Source organism: Sorex araneus, chromosome 6, assembly GCF_027595985.1.
Source record: "Sorex araneus isolate mSorAra2 chromosome 6, mSorAra2.pri, whole genome shotgun sequence".
Lineage (NCBI taxonomy): Eukaryota > Metazoa > Chordata > Mammalia > Eulipotyphla > Soricidae > Sorex > Sorex araneus.
This window is the reverse complement of record NC_073307.1, coordinates 32,525,382-32,542,082: the sequence shown is the minus strand read 5'-3', so window position 1 is coordinate 32,542,082 and position 16,701 is coordinate 32,525,382. Positions and strand designations below refer to the sequence as shown.

General features: G+C 40.1%; 1 protein-coding gene across 2 annotated transcripts in view; it reads left to right on the top strand.

Annotated features, from left to right (window-relative positions):
- MEGF10 (multiple EGF like domains 10) overlaps positions 1-16,701 on the top strand; it is a 173,427-nt gene that overhangs the window by 100,524 nt on the left and 56,202 nt on the right. For both annotated transcript variants that reach the window (XM_055142522.1, XM_055142521.1), the window contains exons 6-8: positions 656-902; positions 2,340-2,460; positions 7,456-7,592. In XM_055142522.1, the coding sequence (XP_054998497.1) occupies positions 656-902; positions 2,340-2,460; positions 7,456-7,592 (505 nt within the window). The remainder of the gene's footprint in view (positions 1-655; positions 903-2,339; positions 2,461-7,455; positions 7,593-16,701) is intronic.

Genomic DNA, 16,701 nt, shown 5'->3' with positions numbered 1-16,701 from the left:
CCTCCCTGTCTTCTCTGCACATTGTAGCCCCTTACCTTACTTAGGGGGCACATCTGCATTATTCCTTAGCACTGTAGCACTGTCCCCCATTGTTCATCGATTTGCTCCAGTGAGAACCAGTAACGTCTTCATTATGAGATTTATTACTGTTTTTGGCATATAGAATACACCGCAGGTAGCTTGCCAGGCTCTGCTGTGTGAGCGGGATACTCTCGCTAGCTTGCTGGGGTCTCTGAGAGGAAAAGAGGAATTGAACCCGGGTCAGCTATGTGCAAGGCAAATGCCCTACCCACTGTGCTATCGCTCCAGTCCATTATTCCTTAATGCTTAAAATCCTTTACTACCAATCCTCTGTCCGATGTAGCCCAAATTTCCCAGTGCATGAAAGACCCTATATAAGATCTCCATATCTGCTCCCATACCTGGCTTCATCAGCCTCAGCACTGGATGTAGGGGCAGCTGTACCAAGGCAGGAAGCTTGAAAAGGTCAAGAGGTCTGAGCACTGGAGTTAGCATTGATCCCAGGTCCAGTCAAGGAATGATATTGAAGGGCTCAAGTTGTTCCCTCCCAGAGAAGAGGAAAGCAGTTTTTAAAGTGCTGGGTTACTTCTGATGCCTCTCTGATGCCCATCACTCTTTCTCTCCCTGACCTCAGCCTGTGATGGTGATCACTGGGGACCCCACTGCAGCAGCCGGTGCCAGTGCAAGAACAAGGCTCTCTGCAACCCCATCACGGGGGCTTGCCACTGTGCTGCAGGCTTCCGGGGCTGGCGCTGTGAGGACCGCTGCGAGCAGGGCACCTACGGTAATGACTGTCACCAGAAATGCCAGTGCCAGAATGGAGCCACCTGTGACCATGTCACAGGGGAGTGCCGCTGCCCACCTGGATACACCGGAGCCTTGTAAGTGACCTGCTGCAGGGCATCCAGATTCCACAATCGTGCTACTGTGTCTCTCTCTCTGCTTCTGTCTGCAGAGCAGCCACTGTGAGCTGGGACTCCTGGCAGAGCTCAGTACTGATGGCCACTGGGTGTGCCTGTTTAATCTTTGATCATCAGAGCACAGCCCTGCTGGGCTTCCAAAGTTTTTATTGTCAAGTCAAAAGACAGCAGTTTTAGGAGAGATTTGAGGTTTTGCTTTGATTTCCTGACATTGCATTCATTTGACACATCTGGTATTAATGGCCTAAGGTGTTCTACTCCTATGTGGTGACTAACACACATAGAGGCGGGTGAGTTCAATGCCCTGGAAAAGAGAAAAGGAAGATGTTAGAAATAGTCCCCAAGGAAAGGCTAACTGGATTATTTGGTTTCTGTTGGTCATATGCTGTTTGTGACTATCAACATATTTATCACATTTAACTATAGAGAACCTAGATTCAGTTTAATTCTTTTTTTAGAAGAACATTGACACAACTATTTAACTTCATCTACTTTATTTTGTGGGAAGGATATTCTTCAGTCTACTTGTATTAGCAAACAGAAGAGGCAGAATTTGCCTCCCCCACACCCTACCCCCCAAAAGGTAGGAAATAGGAAGCCTTATTCCTGTACTAAGAAAATTATACTTATAAATCAGAGAACTAAATCTTGAAGAAAAAAATACTGGGTGATTAGTAAATATGTCCTGCTGACAGTGTTAACAGCCATAAAGTAGAGCTAAAGAAAAAAAATTCCTTAGCCTAGAAAGTCCTGAGTTTTAAAAGATCCTAGCAAGCTATTTAATTGTTAATATAGCATTTATATTTTTTTAAGTCAAAGCCATATTTGAATAGGGCCTTGAGAAATTTGGAGCGATTTCACAGGAGAACAGAAAAGATAATTAAGGGCTTAGAGAAGCTAGTTCTTACAATATGGAGTGGGGGTTGGGGATTTGATTAAAGGCATAGAGACTCAACTGAAGAAGAGAGAGAACACTGAAAATTGATTAGGAAGAATCTGTTCACAGATCAGGTAATGTAAAATATTTCATTATCCTTTGAAGTTAGAACAAAGGCATAAGCAGAAATAGGCTTCAAATACGTGAACTTTATTAGATGTACATAGGAAGTTGTTGTTGCAGGAGTGTTTGACCAATGAGAGTTGCCCTTGGCATTTTTCAGATGCAACAGATTCTCCTCACACTGAAATAATTTCTTTAGAAAGAAGCCCCAAAGGAAAGGACCTTGTTACTCTCATAAAAGTGTCCAGACAATATGGTAATGCCCTTGGATGTTCTTAATGAAATGAACAATGTTAACCAGAAAAAAGTGTAACTATTTTAGGGCCGTGGTACTCTTGTGTTTTGAGTCAGGTAGATGGGCAAGTAACTGTGTTCTTTGTCACACATTTATTCCTCAGCTGTGAAGATCTGTGTCCTCCAGGCAAGCATGGGCCACAGTGTGAGCAGAGATGCCCCTGCCAAAATGGAGGCATATGCCATCATGTCACTGGCGAATGCTCTTGCCCTTCTGGCTGGCTGGTAAGCTTCCTCTTCTCCCAAAGTCACCTGAGCAGTAACCCTGTTCCAGCATTTTCATGTGAAAATACGTGTGGAGTACCTTAGCACAAAAAAAAATTACACTGACGGCTGAGGATTCCTAAATTAGAACTACCTAAATTTCGAAGCTAGAATTCCACAGTTCAAAGAAAGCAGAAGGTGATAAATCCTGAATTTGAAATGTGCTAAGGAGCTGCATTTAAAAAAAATTAAAAGGTAGTGGGACTTTTCTTTTTTACAGTGATACTACGGTACAGTTGATCAAGCATTTGCCTTGCTAGGGTTCATTCCCCAGCACCCCGTATGGTCCCCCAATACCACAAAGAGTGATCACTGAGCACAGAGCCAGGAGGATGCCCTGAGCACTGCCTAGTGTGGCCCAAACTCTCCTCCTCTTAAAAAAGTGTTCATTGGGGCCGGGGCGATAGCACAGCGGGTAGGGCATTTGCCTTGCACACGGCCAACCCGGGTTCGATCCCCGGCATCCCATATGGTCCCCCAAGCACCGCCAGGAGTAATTCCTGAGTGCAAAGCCAGGAGTAACCCCTGAGCATCGCTGGGTGTGACCCAAAAAGCAAAAAAAAAAAAAAAAGCGTTCATCATTTTTTAATTATTTAGTGAATCTGATGCAAAGAATTTATCTACATGTAGTAAAAAGATTTTTCCTCAATGAATTGCACTTGCACCTTTTTTGAATAAATTTGCCCATATATATATATATATATATATATATATATATATATTGCTTTCGGGTCACACCTGGTGATGCACAGGAGTTACTCCTGGCTGTACACTCAGGAATTACTCCTGGTGGTGCTCAGGAGACCATATGGGATGCTGGGAATCTAACCCAGGTTGGCTGCGTGCAAGGCAAATGCCCTACCCGCTGTGCTATCACTTCAGCCAAAAATTTGTCCATATTTGTTTAAAAAATAAAATAAAATAATAAAATTAGAGTTACAAAATTTAAAAAAAGTGCTCATCTACCTTTCATTTCCCCTCTGAATAAAATTAGTGGAAAATATTTTATCTCAAATATAGCAGTCATAAGTGTTTATACCAGATGTATTTAAGTAATAATTTTATAAGTATGTTCCAGGGATAGTATCACTCTCTGAAAATTATTCTCAACAAAATATGTGTTAATATGAAAAAAGTTAGTTATTATATAAATCTGGAGGAATGTTGAAGTATACCAAATCTATCAAGTCTCTAGAACGTCTCAAAACTGTTTTGGGAGGGAGAGGTACTCCCAAGAAGTGCTCATAAGTCCTAGAGTTTACCCAGGCCACTCCATCAGTGCTTAGGGCTTCTAAGGCTGAACTTGATAATGCTCTGGGTATTGAAAAATGTTCATCTACATGCAAGGCAAGTGCCTTAACCTCTGTATTATCTCTCTAGCCCTTCTCCAAACTTTAATATGATAATCCAAGAGGAAGTTATTACCACCCTTTTCAAACTTTGACCATTTCCTATTTTTTTTTCAAGTAAGATATTTCACGAGTTTTGTTTTGTGTGATGCCCATAGTGTCAAAGCTGGTTTATTAAATTTTTCCACAGAAGGAAAACAATATCGGTTCTTATCATTCTAAGTTGATTTGTGCATAAGTCAACTTGAACAGGAGAGTGAATGACTGATGTCTGTTTCTTTCATTAACATCTACTTAAAAAAGCAATTTACTTCATGATAACTTCTGTCTCTCTGAAGACTCTTGCTGATTTCTAAGTGACTTAATTGCCAAATTCAATAACAACACTTGTATTCTTATCCTACTTCACATCCCCAAACCTTTTGACATTATTGCTCATCGACCTCTGTTCCTTAATCTCTATTCCCTCCACTTGTCAGATAACACTATATTCTACTGCTTTACAGAGAAGACATGCAGATCCTAAGCAATACTCGCGCTGGCCTGGGGCCACTTTGGGTAATACTTAGCCATCCAGGCTGGGTAGTTCAATGCTAGTGCCTAAGAAGGTTATGATGCTCAGGTCCTGCAGTGTTGAAGACATCCAGGACCACCCTAGAAGTTCTTGGAGCTACCAGGACCATGTCCAATGGTACTCAGAGGTCATCAGGGCTCTACCCAGAGGCATAGTTTGGGAATCATAAACTGCCAGGGATCAAATTAGAGTCCTGATCTCTGTGTAATTTTTGACCCTTATTTTACCTCTATTTCTCAAGAATGATTTCCCTAGGTCCTCTTCTTCTACATGTAGTATTACAGTATTAAATTACAGTGCTTGTTTTGTTTTCTTTCAATATTTTCTAAATTTCAGTTTTTTGCTCTTTTCTCTATGTAGATCTTTGCAAATTTCACCTAGACCCATGACTTTAATCAGTATCACTGATTCTCTAAATCTTGACTTTACTCAAGGTTAAGGTACATTTTCACTATCTATTGGATACATCAATTTAGATCACCTAGAGACAGGAAACAACTGCCCTCTGGGACAGGCTCACACGGGAATCATAGGATGCAGAATTGAGTTAGAACTAGTTTGTTCTTCCCTTGTCGACATTGCACAGAATAGAACTGACATCCATTTCCCAGTGATGGTCATGGAAAATAAGGAAGAGTCAGAGAAAAGGGTTCTTTTATGGAGTATCTGGTAAGGAAATAAACAAGGGAGCTATTAAAGAATTCTGAGCTGGCTCATAATAGCCCCCCTAAAGTAAATGTTAATGAAACCAAATTGGTATACATAAAGTTTTTTAAGGCTAATCATCTTCTTGATCATCATTTAAATCCGTGCTTCTCTAAGCTGTCCAACGTAGAAAAGATAAATGATCTTGAGTCATTCTCTTTTCTGATTTCCTGTGTTCAGCCTTTTGCCAACACTGGTCAATGTTTGGTCCTTGGCAAGAAGGATTTGGGAGAGTAGCAGAATGTCTATAGAGTTGTATGTCCTTTGGATGAAACCATGCTATTATGAGGTGATATACTGTAGTGTTTTTTTTTTAATCTTAAGACTGAAACTTGCTTACTTTTGTTCGGGGAAGGACAGGAATGATGTGTACTAGGTTATCTACATGTTGGACCATGAGTTGCAGGAGGTGTGAAGTCAGGCTGTTCCACCAGCCAGAGGAATCTTCCCTCTGACCTTTTCCTTCTACTCTGGCCCATTACCTTGATAAAAGTTTTGTACTGCATCTTTAGATCATTATTTTTCATTTGTAGCTGGACTTTCACTTATACTTCTTCTCCTTTACGTTGTATTGTGTGGGCCAAACCTGGCAGTACTCAGTGACTACTCCCATCTCAGTGCCTGAGATCTGCTCCTGGTGGTGTTTGTGGTACCATGTGGTGCTGACATACAAACCCAGACCTCCTAAATGCAAAGCATACACTTACTTGGCCATTTGTGCTATCTCTACAGTTTGCTGATGCTCTCATCCTAAGTGCTTTCCAAAAAAGAATCTGTATTCCTACTACATATACACACATAAGTATTTCAACTAATACAGATAACGTCCTTCTTGAAGCATTTTCATTAATCTTTATTCATAAACTATATTTCAATAGCCTCTCTCGAGATACGTGACACCATTTAAAAAATGTTAGAATTGGTCCTCAGGAATGAGAATTATTATCCCCAGAATCCTTGCTTAGCATAGATTGACATTTGGGAGTTATTTTTTCATTTTAATATGTTGTCTAGAATGGAGAGTTTGAGCTATTTTTACTTCTGTCCCCCTTACCATATTGTAAGTTAATTAAGGGCTGTGACCTTGCCTTTGATTCTTAGACTTTAGCGTGATGCTTGGCACCTAGATGATCCTCAGTTAAGGGCTGGTCTCAATCATCTCTCAAGAGCATTTTTTGATTCCAAGAGTCTGTGGAAGAACTTTCCCTGTTTGTAGATAGCTAGAAACCACCAGAGGAGACTTAATTAGCACACCAACTGCCTTTTGTGGGTAGCCAGGAGTTAGAGGAAATGTATTTTCTTATGCTATCCAGAATAAACATTTACAAAACCATCTGGTGTTCACTAGCCTCCAATTTCAGAGTGCCCGCAGTCTGCCTTATTTTAGAGAAGGAGGACAAAGCAACAGCTTCCAACCTTTTGAAAAAGAAAACTTAGACTATCCCTGTTATTTGGGATATGTTGTTTGCTCTAACAATAACTCTAACAAAAAGATCAGAAGCTACCAAACCCAGTTATGTAGCCATGAAAAATAGAAAATAGCGGAGTATTTCTTTGACATTGGTGCACTGTCTTATTCATATTTATGTAGGATTGAGAAATGTATAAGGACAGTGCCTGACAAAATGGACAGCCTTGAGGGAGAGTACTTACTCTCGTGATGTTTCTCTCCAGGAAATAAATTTTCCTATTTATTTATCTTGGCCCATGATATTTGTTGATCCTGCTGGAAGTAAGTGTTTTCTTCTGAAATAAAATGTCTATGTTCATTCCTGCACAAGTACTTCTTGGGTAATGTTGGTGTTTGTTCAGGTACACAAAATTTAAGTCTTATTCAACATTATAAGAAACGACGCCGGTGAGAATGTATTTTCTTTAGAACATATGGGAAAGCACTTGGATATTTCTTTTACACCAGATGTTGGTGTTTATGTAATGGACACTCACTACGTTTTGTTGACTTATTGTACATGTAAGACACACGGAAGAACACTTAAGAGGATTTATAAATTCCTTGGGCTTCTATAATTGTGAGATGTAACTTTATCTTAAGCTTCAGTTTTCTAATGTGCATATTTCTTAAAAGATTGCAAAACTACCATCTTTGACAATATAATGAATTTAGGCTTATCCATTAAATTTGGTTAGGAATTCTAAAGTTTTTAAGGTGATAAATAGGTTGTTGTGTTTTAAAATCTTCATTTATTTTTCTTGCAGGCCCATTTCCATTTCCTTCTTCCCTTTCTGTTTCCTTTCTTTTCTCCCAGAGCCCTTCAGCCTTTCCCTGGCTGGCGGCCCATCTAATTTTCTAAGTCTGTTTGAATGCAGGGCACAGTATGTGGTCAACCTTGCCCTGAGGGTCGCTTTGGAAAGAACTGTTCTCAAGAATGTCAGTGCCATAATGGAGGGACGTGTGACACCGCCACAGGCCATTGTCATTGCAGCCCAGGTTACACAGGAGAGAGGTAAGGGACAGCCTGGTATTTCTCTTACCATTTAGCAGATGGAAAGAAGGAATGGGGTGGGAGTAATGACAATAAGGATTTATTGGTGTTATGATGGCACTAGGGGTGTATGTATGTGGGGGGGGTGGTATCATATAAAGAGGTGTGAAGTTAAACTTTTCAAATATTTTTTTATCTTGCTTTGGGGACACACCCAGTGTGTGCAGGGCTTGTTCTGGCTCTGTGCTTGGTATCACTCCTAGAAGGGCTCAGAGAACCACATGTGCAGGGGTGGAACCCAGCTTGGCTATGTGCAAGGCAAGCACCCTACACACTATATTTTCTCTCTAGCCACCATAAAATTTCCTTAAAGAGAGAACATCACAAATGTCTGAACTTATTGTACTAATAGGGTTGCTATATCCACTGTGTATTTGATTTTTTTTTTGTATTGGGGGGGGGGCAAATCCAGCACACAGTGCTCAGAGGGGGTCATGCAGTGCTGGAATCAAACATGGGGTCCTACATGTAAAACATCCACTCCAACATTCACTTTGAGCTATCTCTCCAACCCTATTATTTATCAGTTTTATATGTGGGAAAACACTAGGGGGCTTTGTTCACCTATCGTTTTATTTTGTTTAGGTTTGGTGGGTTTGATTTTCTAATGCAGTTTGTCTAAATCCAAACCTAGAGCCTCACATGTGTGACTTTGCAATTTTACTACTGAGTCATAGCCCAAGATCCTCATTGTATTTCATTTTCCCTTTAATCTATTATATCTCAGAAGATTAGATAACCTAGCTAGGGGGGCAAGTCTAAAATCAGGAAAAGAGACGTGAGCCTCACAAGGGTGTAATAGTAAAAATCATTTTGGAACTTTTGTACTTAAAAGCATCCTCATATGTTATGTGCAAATAACTGGACCTTCCTCTCCAGCTGTTACAGAATTAAATGAGTTACTACATGAATACATTTAGAATAATGGTAAAACGTACATATATTGATTATTACAGTTGAGTGATTTGTATGAATACTAGTGATTATTACTCTTAATAACCATTATAAAAATACTATTATTACTTTAGGGATGTCTTTATACATAAAAATTCATCCTGCTTCCTTAGTTATTTTTTTCTAAAATTATGGTTTATTTTGATCACTTTTAATACAATACCGTATTGTACTTTCCCCCACTTACATATGCATTTTTTTCTAAATTTATTGTGAAGGTGTCTTTTTATATAAAATTTTATTTCAGTTTCTAACTGGGTATTTTACAAGGAAGCATCTGGTTTTGTTCATTAATATTTTTACTTAGTTACTCTCAGTTACTTAGTTTACTTACACTGTCAAACTTGTTAATTACATTTGTTGTTTTTGGTAAACAGTAAAGGTAGTTTATATGATAATCTTGTCAGCTAAAGCTAAGATAGTATCCCAAACTACCGAGAGTATCCTGCCTGTACAGCAGAGCCTGGCAAGCTTCCTGTGGCATATTCAATATGCCAAAAATATTAACAAGTCTCACAATGGAGATGTTACTGGTGCCCGCTCGAGCAAATCGATGAACAGTGGGACGAGAGTGCTACTAAATTATATAAACCAATATGTGTGTATATATTGTTTTATGGGCTGGGGCGAAAGCACAGTGGTAGGTCATTTGCCTGGCATGCAGCTGACCCGGGTTCCATTCCTCCGCCCCTCTCGAAGAGCTTGGCAAGCTACTGAGAGTATCTCGCCCGCACAGCAGAGCCTGGCAAGCTACCCGTGGCGTATTCATATGCCAAAAATAGTAACAAACAAGTCTCACAATGGAGATATTACTGGTGCCCGCTCGAGCAAATCGATGAGCAACAGGATGACAGTGACAGTGATATTGTTTTGTGTGTGTGTGTGTGTGTGTGTGTGTTTTATTTTGTTGAATCACCATGTGGAAAGTGACAAAGTTCTCAGGCTTATGTCTCAGTTATACAATACTCAAATACCCATCCCTTCACCAGTGCCCATATTCCACCACCAAAAACCCCAGTATACCTCCCACCCCCGCCCCCCACCCCTACCTGCGTAACTGATGAATTTCACTTCATTTTCTCTTTACCTTGATTACATTCCATATTTCAACACAAAACTCACTATTGTTGTTGGAGTTTCCCCCAAAAAAGGACAGACTTACTACCAAGGAAGCATCTGATAATTAGTTTTCCATTGCTTAGAATGAAGAGATATGAAGTCCCACTGCTCCAAGTACATAACTCTTTTTTTTTCTTTTTCCTTTTTTTTTTCTCTTCCCCCTTCCTTCACTGCCCAGTTCGTATCTGCTTGATAGACCTCATAATATAGTGGACACCACACCGCGTTTTTCCCCGAAAATGGGAAACAACCGGGGAAGAGGGATATTTCCTCTCCTCGGCCGGCGTGGGGCTATGGCTTAGTTCACAGTCTAAAGAAATGGCTGCTACTTTGATTACCTTCAATATTTCAACAAAAATCTCACTGCAATTGTTTGGAGTTTCCCCCCAAAGTCAGACCTGCTAAAAAGGAACTGTTTCACATTGCTGACCGCGCAGTTTTGGATTTCTGTATAAAGTCAAGGGAAAATTCTGCCAGAAATTGCATCCCTGCAAGCTTCTACTTCCCTTTTGTGGTGCTCATAAGATGGAAAAGCCTGGAGAGAGAACCCCTTCCCCGCTGGCGCTGCATGGGGCAGCGGCTCAGTTCACAGTCCAGAGGCCTGTCTGCGAGCTGCTAGTGTCCAAAGTAGTTCAGTTGGCCTCCAGGATCATGTTCGTGCAGCAGCTGAAAGGCCAGACACGTGTGGCCAGTGCGCTTAAATATCGGCAGAAGGCCGGCCGGTACTCCCTGCCCGCCCCCCCCCCCCCCCCGGGAACTCTTGCGCATCCCACAGCAGCCGGGCTGGTACCTCCATTTTGTGGTCAGAAATCGGTGATCGCTATGCTGTGGCGCCTCATGAGGCAGCAGCTCAGCTCACAGTCCAGAGGCCTGTCTGCAACCTGCTAGTGTCCAAAGTAGTTCAATTGGCCTCCAGGATCATGCTTGTGCAACAGCCGAAAAAAGCATGATATTGTTTTATATGTGTATAGATATTGGTTTTATCACTGTGACTGTCATCCCATTGCTCATTGATTTGTTCGAGTGGACAATACTAACATCTCCATTGTGAGACTTGTTGTTACTGTTTTCGGCATATTGAATATACCACAGGGAGTTTGCCAGGCTCGGCCATGCAGGCGAGATACTCTCGGTAGCTTGCTGGGCTCTCTGAGAGGGGCGGAGGAATCAAACCTGGGTTGGCCATGTGCAAGGCAAATGCCCTACCCACTGTGCTATTGCTCCAGCCATTGGTTTTATATAATATATAAATGTATATATATTTATGTTTATATAAATATAATGTATATTATATAAATATATTTATATAAGATGTAAATAAATATTATATTTATATATACATTTATACTATATAAATATATGTACATGTTTATATATTAGCACTGTAGCACTGTCATCCCGTTGTTCATCAATTTGCTCAAGCAGGTAATGTCTCCATTGTGAGACTTGTTGTTACTGTTTTTGGCATATTATATACACCACAGAGAGCTTGCCAGGCTCTGCCGTGCAGGCGGGATACTCTCGGTAGCTTGTTGGGCTCTCCAAGAGGGATGGAGGAAATGAAACAAGATCAACTAAAATAAACACGACTGTCAAGTCAGGACGAAGGAGCACAGTGAGCTAGGACAGATGAGACATGAGAAACAAGAATCTTTCAATTCCGAAGCTGCAATGATATGAATGAGTTGAACCACCCATGAAACTCAGATGAACCAGGTTCAAGTTTATATATTATATATAAACCTATATATACAGATATGTGTGCATGTTTCAAGGCCGTGCCTGGCTGTTCTCAGAGCTTACTCCTGACTCAGAGGTCACTCCTGGAGAGATCATATGGGCTGCTGGGGCTAGAACCCAGGCTGACTGTGTGCAAGGCAAGTGCCCTTCCCACTGCTCTTGCCCCTTAAATCAATTTTTAGTTTCTATTTTTATGAGCAACTTTTATTAATAATATATTTAATTTTCTTAGTATATTAAAGACTTATTAATACTAATTAATACTAAATGTATACTTTTATATTAACAAAAGTATCTATTCACAAAAGATACTTTATTTGTTAACACTTTAGTATCTTTCCTTTACATTTTTGATGTCATAAATTATTGACATGAGCACATGGTTCTTATACATGTGACAACTTCCAAAAACAATGAACAGGCAAGGCAACTTTGTACTTATTTGAATACAGGGAAAGAGAATATTAGTAGCTCATTTTCAGGTGGATTTTAAATTTCAGACAAGGAAGGCAGAGAGCCAAAAAAGAAGAAGGAAAGTGAAGGGGAAATTTGATTCTTGACTTATTGTTCCTTATTGTTTTTCTGATGAGCTGATGACGCCATTCCTGTTTTTAGTTATGTTTTCCTCATTGAGTTCTAGAATTATCTCACACACACACACACAGTCACACACACTGACACACATACACATAGACATACACAGAGACACACACACACACGCGCACACACTACATTGTCAAGATGAGAGGAAAGTGTGAGTGGTTTGGGGCAATTTGTGGCAGGAGAGCATTAGGACAGCAGACTGGAAGGCCTGGGGTCTTCACTTGCCACTTCCCCTGTTTTGAGAAGTCAGCGTAACTTGATCGGGGAGGTTAGGCCAGAGTGCCACTGCCAGGAGCAACAGGTACCACCACAAGCAGCTGCCAGTAAGGCCCCCTCAGGATGTGGGAACAGCCTTCCCAAATAGAAGGCAAACAGAAAAACACAAAACAGGCATCTGTAGGCAGACAAAGCAGCTCAATCTGTGGCTTGAGGACATTGTGGTGAGGAAATGCAATGGGGCACAGCTCAGTCAGTGAAGAAATCCACCAAGAATTCCTCTGAAGGGGTTAAAAGGGTGTTATTCATGTCAATGGGGTGTCTGCAACAGCTCTCTGGGGCTTTGGTGGCTTAGCCTATTTTCATTCATGCACAGCCTCAGTCCTCAAGTATTTGCTGGATGGAGAGATGTGTGACTCAGTAAGGGACTCTGTGAAGGTGGACCCTGATACTGTCCTGAACATCTGTGTTCTTTTTCTTCACCCTGAAAGTAAAAAGTAACATGGGGGAAAAGAACGTCAATGGAAATTATGGAAGGAATCAGGAGATACAACATTGGTCTTTAATGGAGGAACTCTCCTATATCCAGGACTGTGAAAAAGTTGGCCCTTGACCAACACTTTTTATATTTCCCCCAGAGTAGCAGTTCCAGATGTTTCGGAAGGCAGGCAGCTGACCCATCAGCCCCAAGTTTAATGAGAAGTGAGTTTTTCACACTCAGTTCTGGTTTGGCCCAATTATTCCAGTCACTCTAAGGAGGGACTTGCTCAGAAATACAAGAGACCAAGGGGAAGCAGCCACCCCATACAGTCAACTCACTTTCTTTTCCATTCAGTTCACGACAAGATGCAAGTTAATTTAAATGTTAAAATCAACCTGTAACCCTTAGTGATTTGGGAATTGGTGCCATGTTTTATTAATTTATCTCTATTTAATATTTATTTTCCAAAATTCCAGGACATTACTCAAAATCTTTAAGATAAAATAAGGAAACTATAAACTTCCATTTTACCACTTTGGTCAATATTTATCGCTCTACCTTTATCCACATCTCTGACATCTTCCTAGGAAAATTTGTATCCTCTTTTATTGCTGTCTAAGATAACTTATTTATTACATTTGGGACCACAAAGTCTGCAGTAAGGGTGTAATGATCATTGGAAAATGCTTCTTTTTATTTTTTCTTAATAAGGGTTGAAAAAAAGATGACTGTTTGACATAGACTTTAAATTCAGCCAATGGGAAACACTTAAGTTACTTCATGCTTGCATTTTTTCCAAGACTGAGGAAATCTATTTCTAGAAATATATCCTACCATTTGGGCTTGGTATATTGAAATAGCTGTAACTTATTAATAGGATTCTCTCACTAATAAACAATGATGAAAAGGGAATATGAATCAAGTTTTTCATAATGACAATTTTTTTTTGCTTTTTTGCTTTTTGGGTCATACCCGGCAATGCATAGGGTTCACTCCTGGCTCTGCACTTAGGAATTACCCCTATGCTCAGGGGACCATATGGGATGCTGGGAATAGAACCTGGGTTGGCCGAGTGCAAGGTAAACATCCTACCCGCTGTGCTATCACTCCAGCCCCCATAATAACAATTTTTAGTAAGTAAGTTTAAAATGACATTTTTGTCATTTCTAATAAAAGCTGTTGCATATTTTATTGTAGCTTGAGAAGGTAAATATGAATATCAGCTATTGTAAAATTTTTTCTCCCAGATAAAAGGATGCCTCTGTCAGGATAGGATCAAATAGAAACATGGCTCCCTGTGATTTATTAGCAGTTTTTCGGGCCTTTCATCTCTGCCCTGCTTGCCTTCTTTGGAAGTAGGTTTTTTGTTTGTTTTTTGTTTCTGCTTTGTTTTTGTTTGTTTACTTTTATTTTCTTACTAAATTAAAATTACAGACATAAGAGCTTAACATTTGGATTTGTTTACAAATCCATGCAAAGGGAGAATCAATATGATTTTACCTTGTTTATCTTTTTTTCTTTTTAGTAGACTTTCAAGATCATCTGGACAGTTTGCAGATCTTTAGCTTTGTGAAACTAATTATCATACCCTTGGCTCCTCCTCCTCCTCCTCCTCTTCCTCTTCCTCTTCCTTCTTCTATTTTGGGGGCCACAGCCAGTCGTGCTCAAGGTTTATTACTGGCTTTGTAGTCCAGGATCACTCCTGGTGGATCTCAGTGGTGTCAGAGATAGAACCTGCGTCATGCAAGTCAAGCCCCCTACCTGCTTTATGGGTAACACCCAGTGATGCTCAGGGGTTACTCCTGACTTTGCACTCAAGAATTACTCCTGGCAGTGCTTGGGGGGGACCATATGGGATGCTGAGAATCAAACCCAGGTCGGCCCCGTGCAAGGCAAACGTCCTACCTGCTGTACTATCGCTGCATCCCCGCACCTGCTATATTATCTCTCTGGCTCTCTTTTGCTTTTTTCTTCTAAAGTTTACATCATTAAGAAATAAACTAGGTGGCATGGCTTTCAAAAGCTTCTTACACATGTAAAATCACTCTAGTCTAAAAAATATGTAAATGCATGTGTAAACATAGAGCATTAATCTGATTTCATGCTAAATGTTAGATAAAATACTTCAGGGTTTTTCTAATGCTTTGTTGAACAATTCATCTGGATATTGCAAACTAGTAAATTCACCTAAAGATGTTTATAGAGTATATGAAACAAAATTTGAAAGAGATCTATTGTCCCAGGGTTACCCAACACTCCATAGCATTAAACATATGCTAGAGTCAGAGTTAGCCAGAAAAAAAAAATCAAAATGTTTATTTATCCTCTGCACTTAAACAGAATCCTGCCTAGCCCTGGTATTGTTGCTAACACACCCTGTCATTAAAAATAAGCAAAACTTTATGGAAATCTTTACTTTTCAGTCTCTGCTGTTGCTTTTACATATGCTTTGTATACATTATTAGGTAACTTGCAGCTTGCATTACACTAACATGAAAAATGGAATACTGACCTATATTGTTGACTCTGGCATGAACTGGGAGCCACAGGGAAAGTGGCTACCAAGACTCTCAAAGTCTTCCCCACCTTGTGGCAAGCACTCAGCAAAAATGAGACTGTCTCTTCGGCATAATGCACTCCTTGTGCTGAAGAGAGCTCCATCAATCTCTTTGACTGGTTACATAAACAAATAAATAAATGCTTGGCTCGCCAAACAACCAGTCATGCTTTCTGTGGAGTATCGATAATATTTTCTTCTTTATTGTGATTCCCTCCAGCAACTCAGCTTCCCACCTGCTCCATCTCACTCAAAGCCTATCCTTCCTCTAGGACTTGGCTGTAAGGTCATTTTTCAATGACAGTAAGTAAGTTTTGAGGCCTGATATTTTCCCTTTCCGTTTATCTACTCTTCCAAACAGAGGATACTACCCCATTTCATATAAAATTTGTACTAGCGAACCCCAAGATTTCCTTCAACCTACTGTCAGGAATTTCTCAAATTGGAACTGAGGTCACCAAATTCTAATAGCTCAGACTTCCCCAAATCTAACAAGTGTATTAGTCCCATGACTTTTTAAATAAAAGCAATAAAATCATAATTACCATTGGAAAGAGCAGACACATTGCTGGAATTAAAAATTAATGTCTCCATGACAGCCAAGAGAGTTAAATTTTAGTTTCAAATTTACTACTAGTTTTTTTCCCCTAGAAACAAGATAATTATACTTTTTAATAAACTAGTTGTAGACTAGGACTAACATTTTAGAAAATTTTTCTCCTTTTTTTTTGTTTTCTACCAAAATCTCTTTCACACACACACACACACACACACACACGCACATATGCACGTGCAAACACACACACACACACTCCCCTTTAGCAAACACAAGATACAAAATATGCTTTCTCAATAGACTTATACAGTAAAGTTGAAGGCTACAAAATCAATACCCAAAAATCCATGGCCTTCATATATGCAAACAATGAGGCAGAGAAAAGGGACATAAAAAAAGCAATCCCATTCACAATCGTGCCCCAGAAAATCAAGTACCTCGGAATCAGCTTAACCAAGGAAGTAAAAGACCTCTACAAAGAAAACTACAAAACGCTACTCCATGAAATCAAAGAGGACATGAGGAAATAGAAACATATACCCTGCTCGTGGATAGGGAGAATCAATGTTGTCAAAATGGCAATACTCCCCAAAGCATTATACAGATTCAACGCGATCCCTATAAGTATACCCATGACATTCTTCAAAGAAATGGATCGAGCAATCCTAAAATTCATATGGAACAACAGACGTCCAAGGATAGCTAAAACAATTCTTGGGAAAAAGACGATGGGAGGTATCACCCTCCCCAACCTCAATCTTTACTACAAAGCAGTAACAATTAAAACAGCATGGTACTGGAACAAAGGCAGAGCCGTAGACCAATGGAACAGGGTGGAATACCC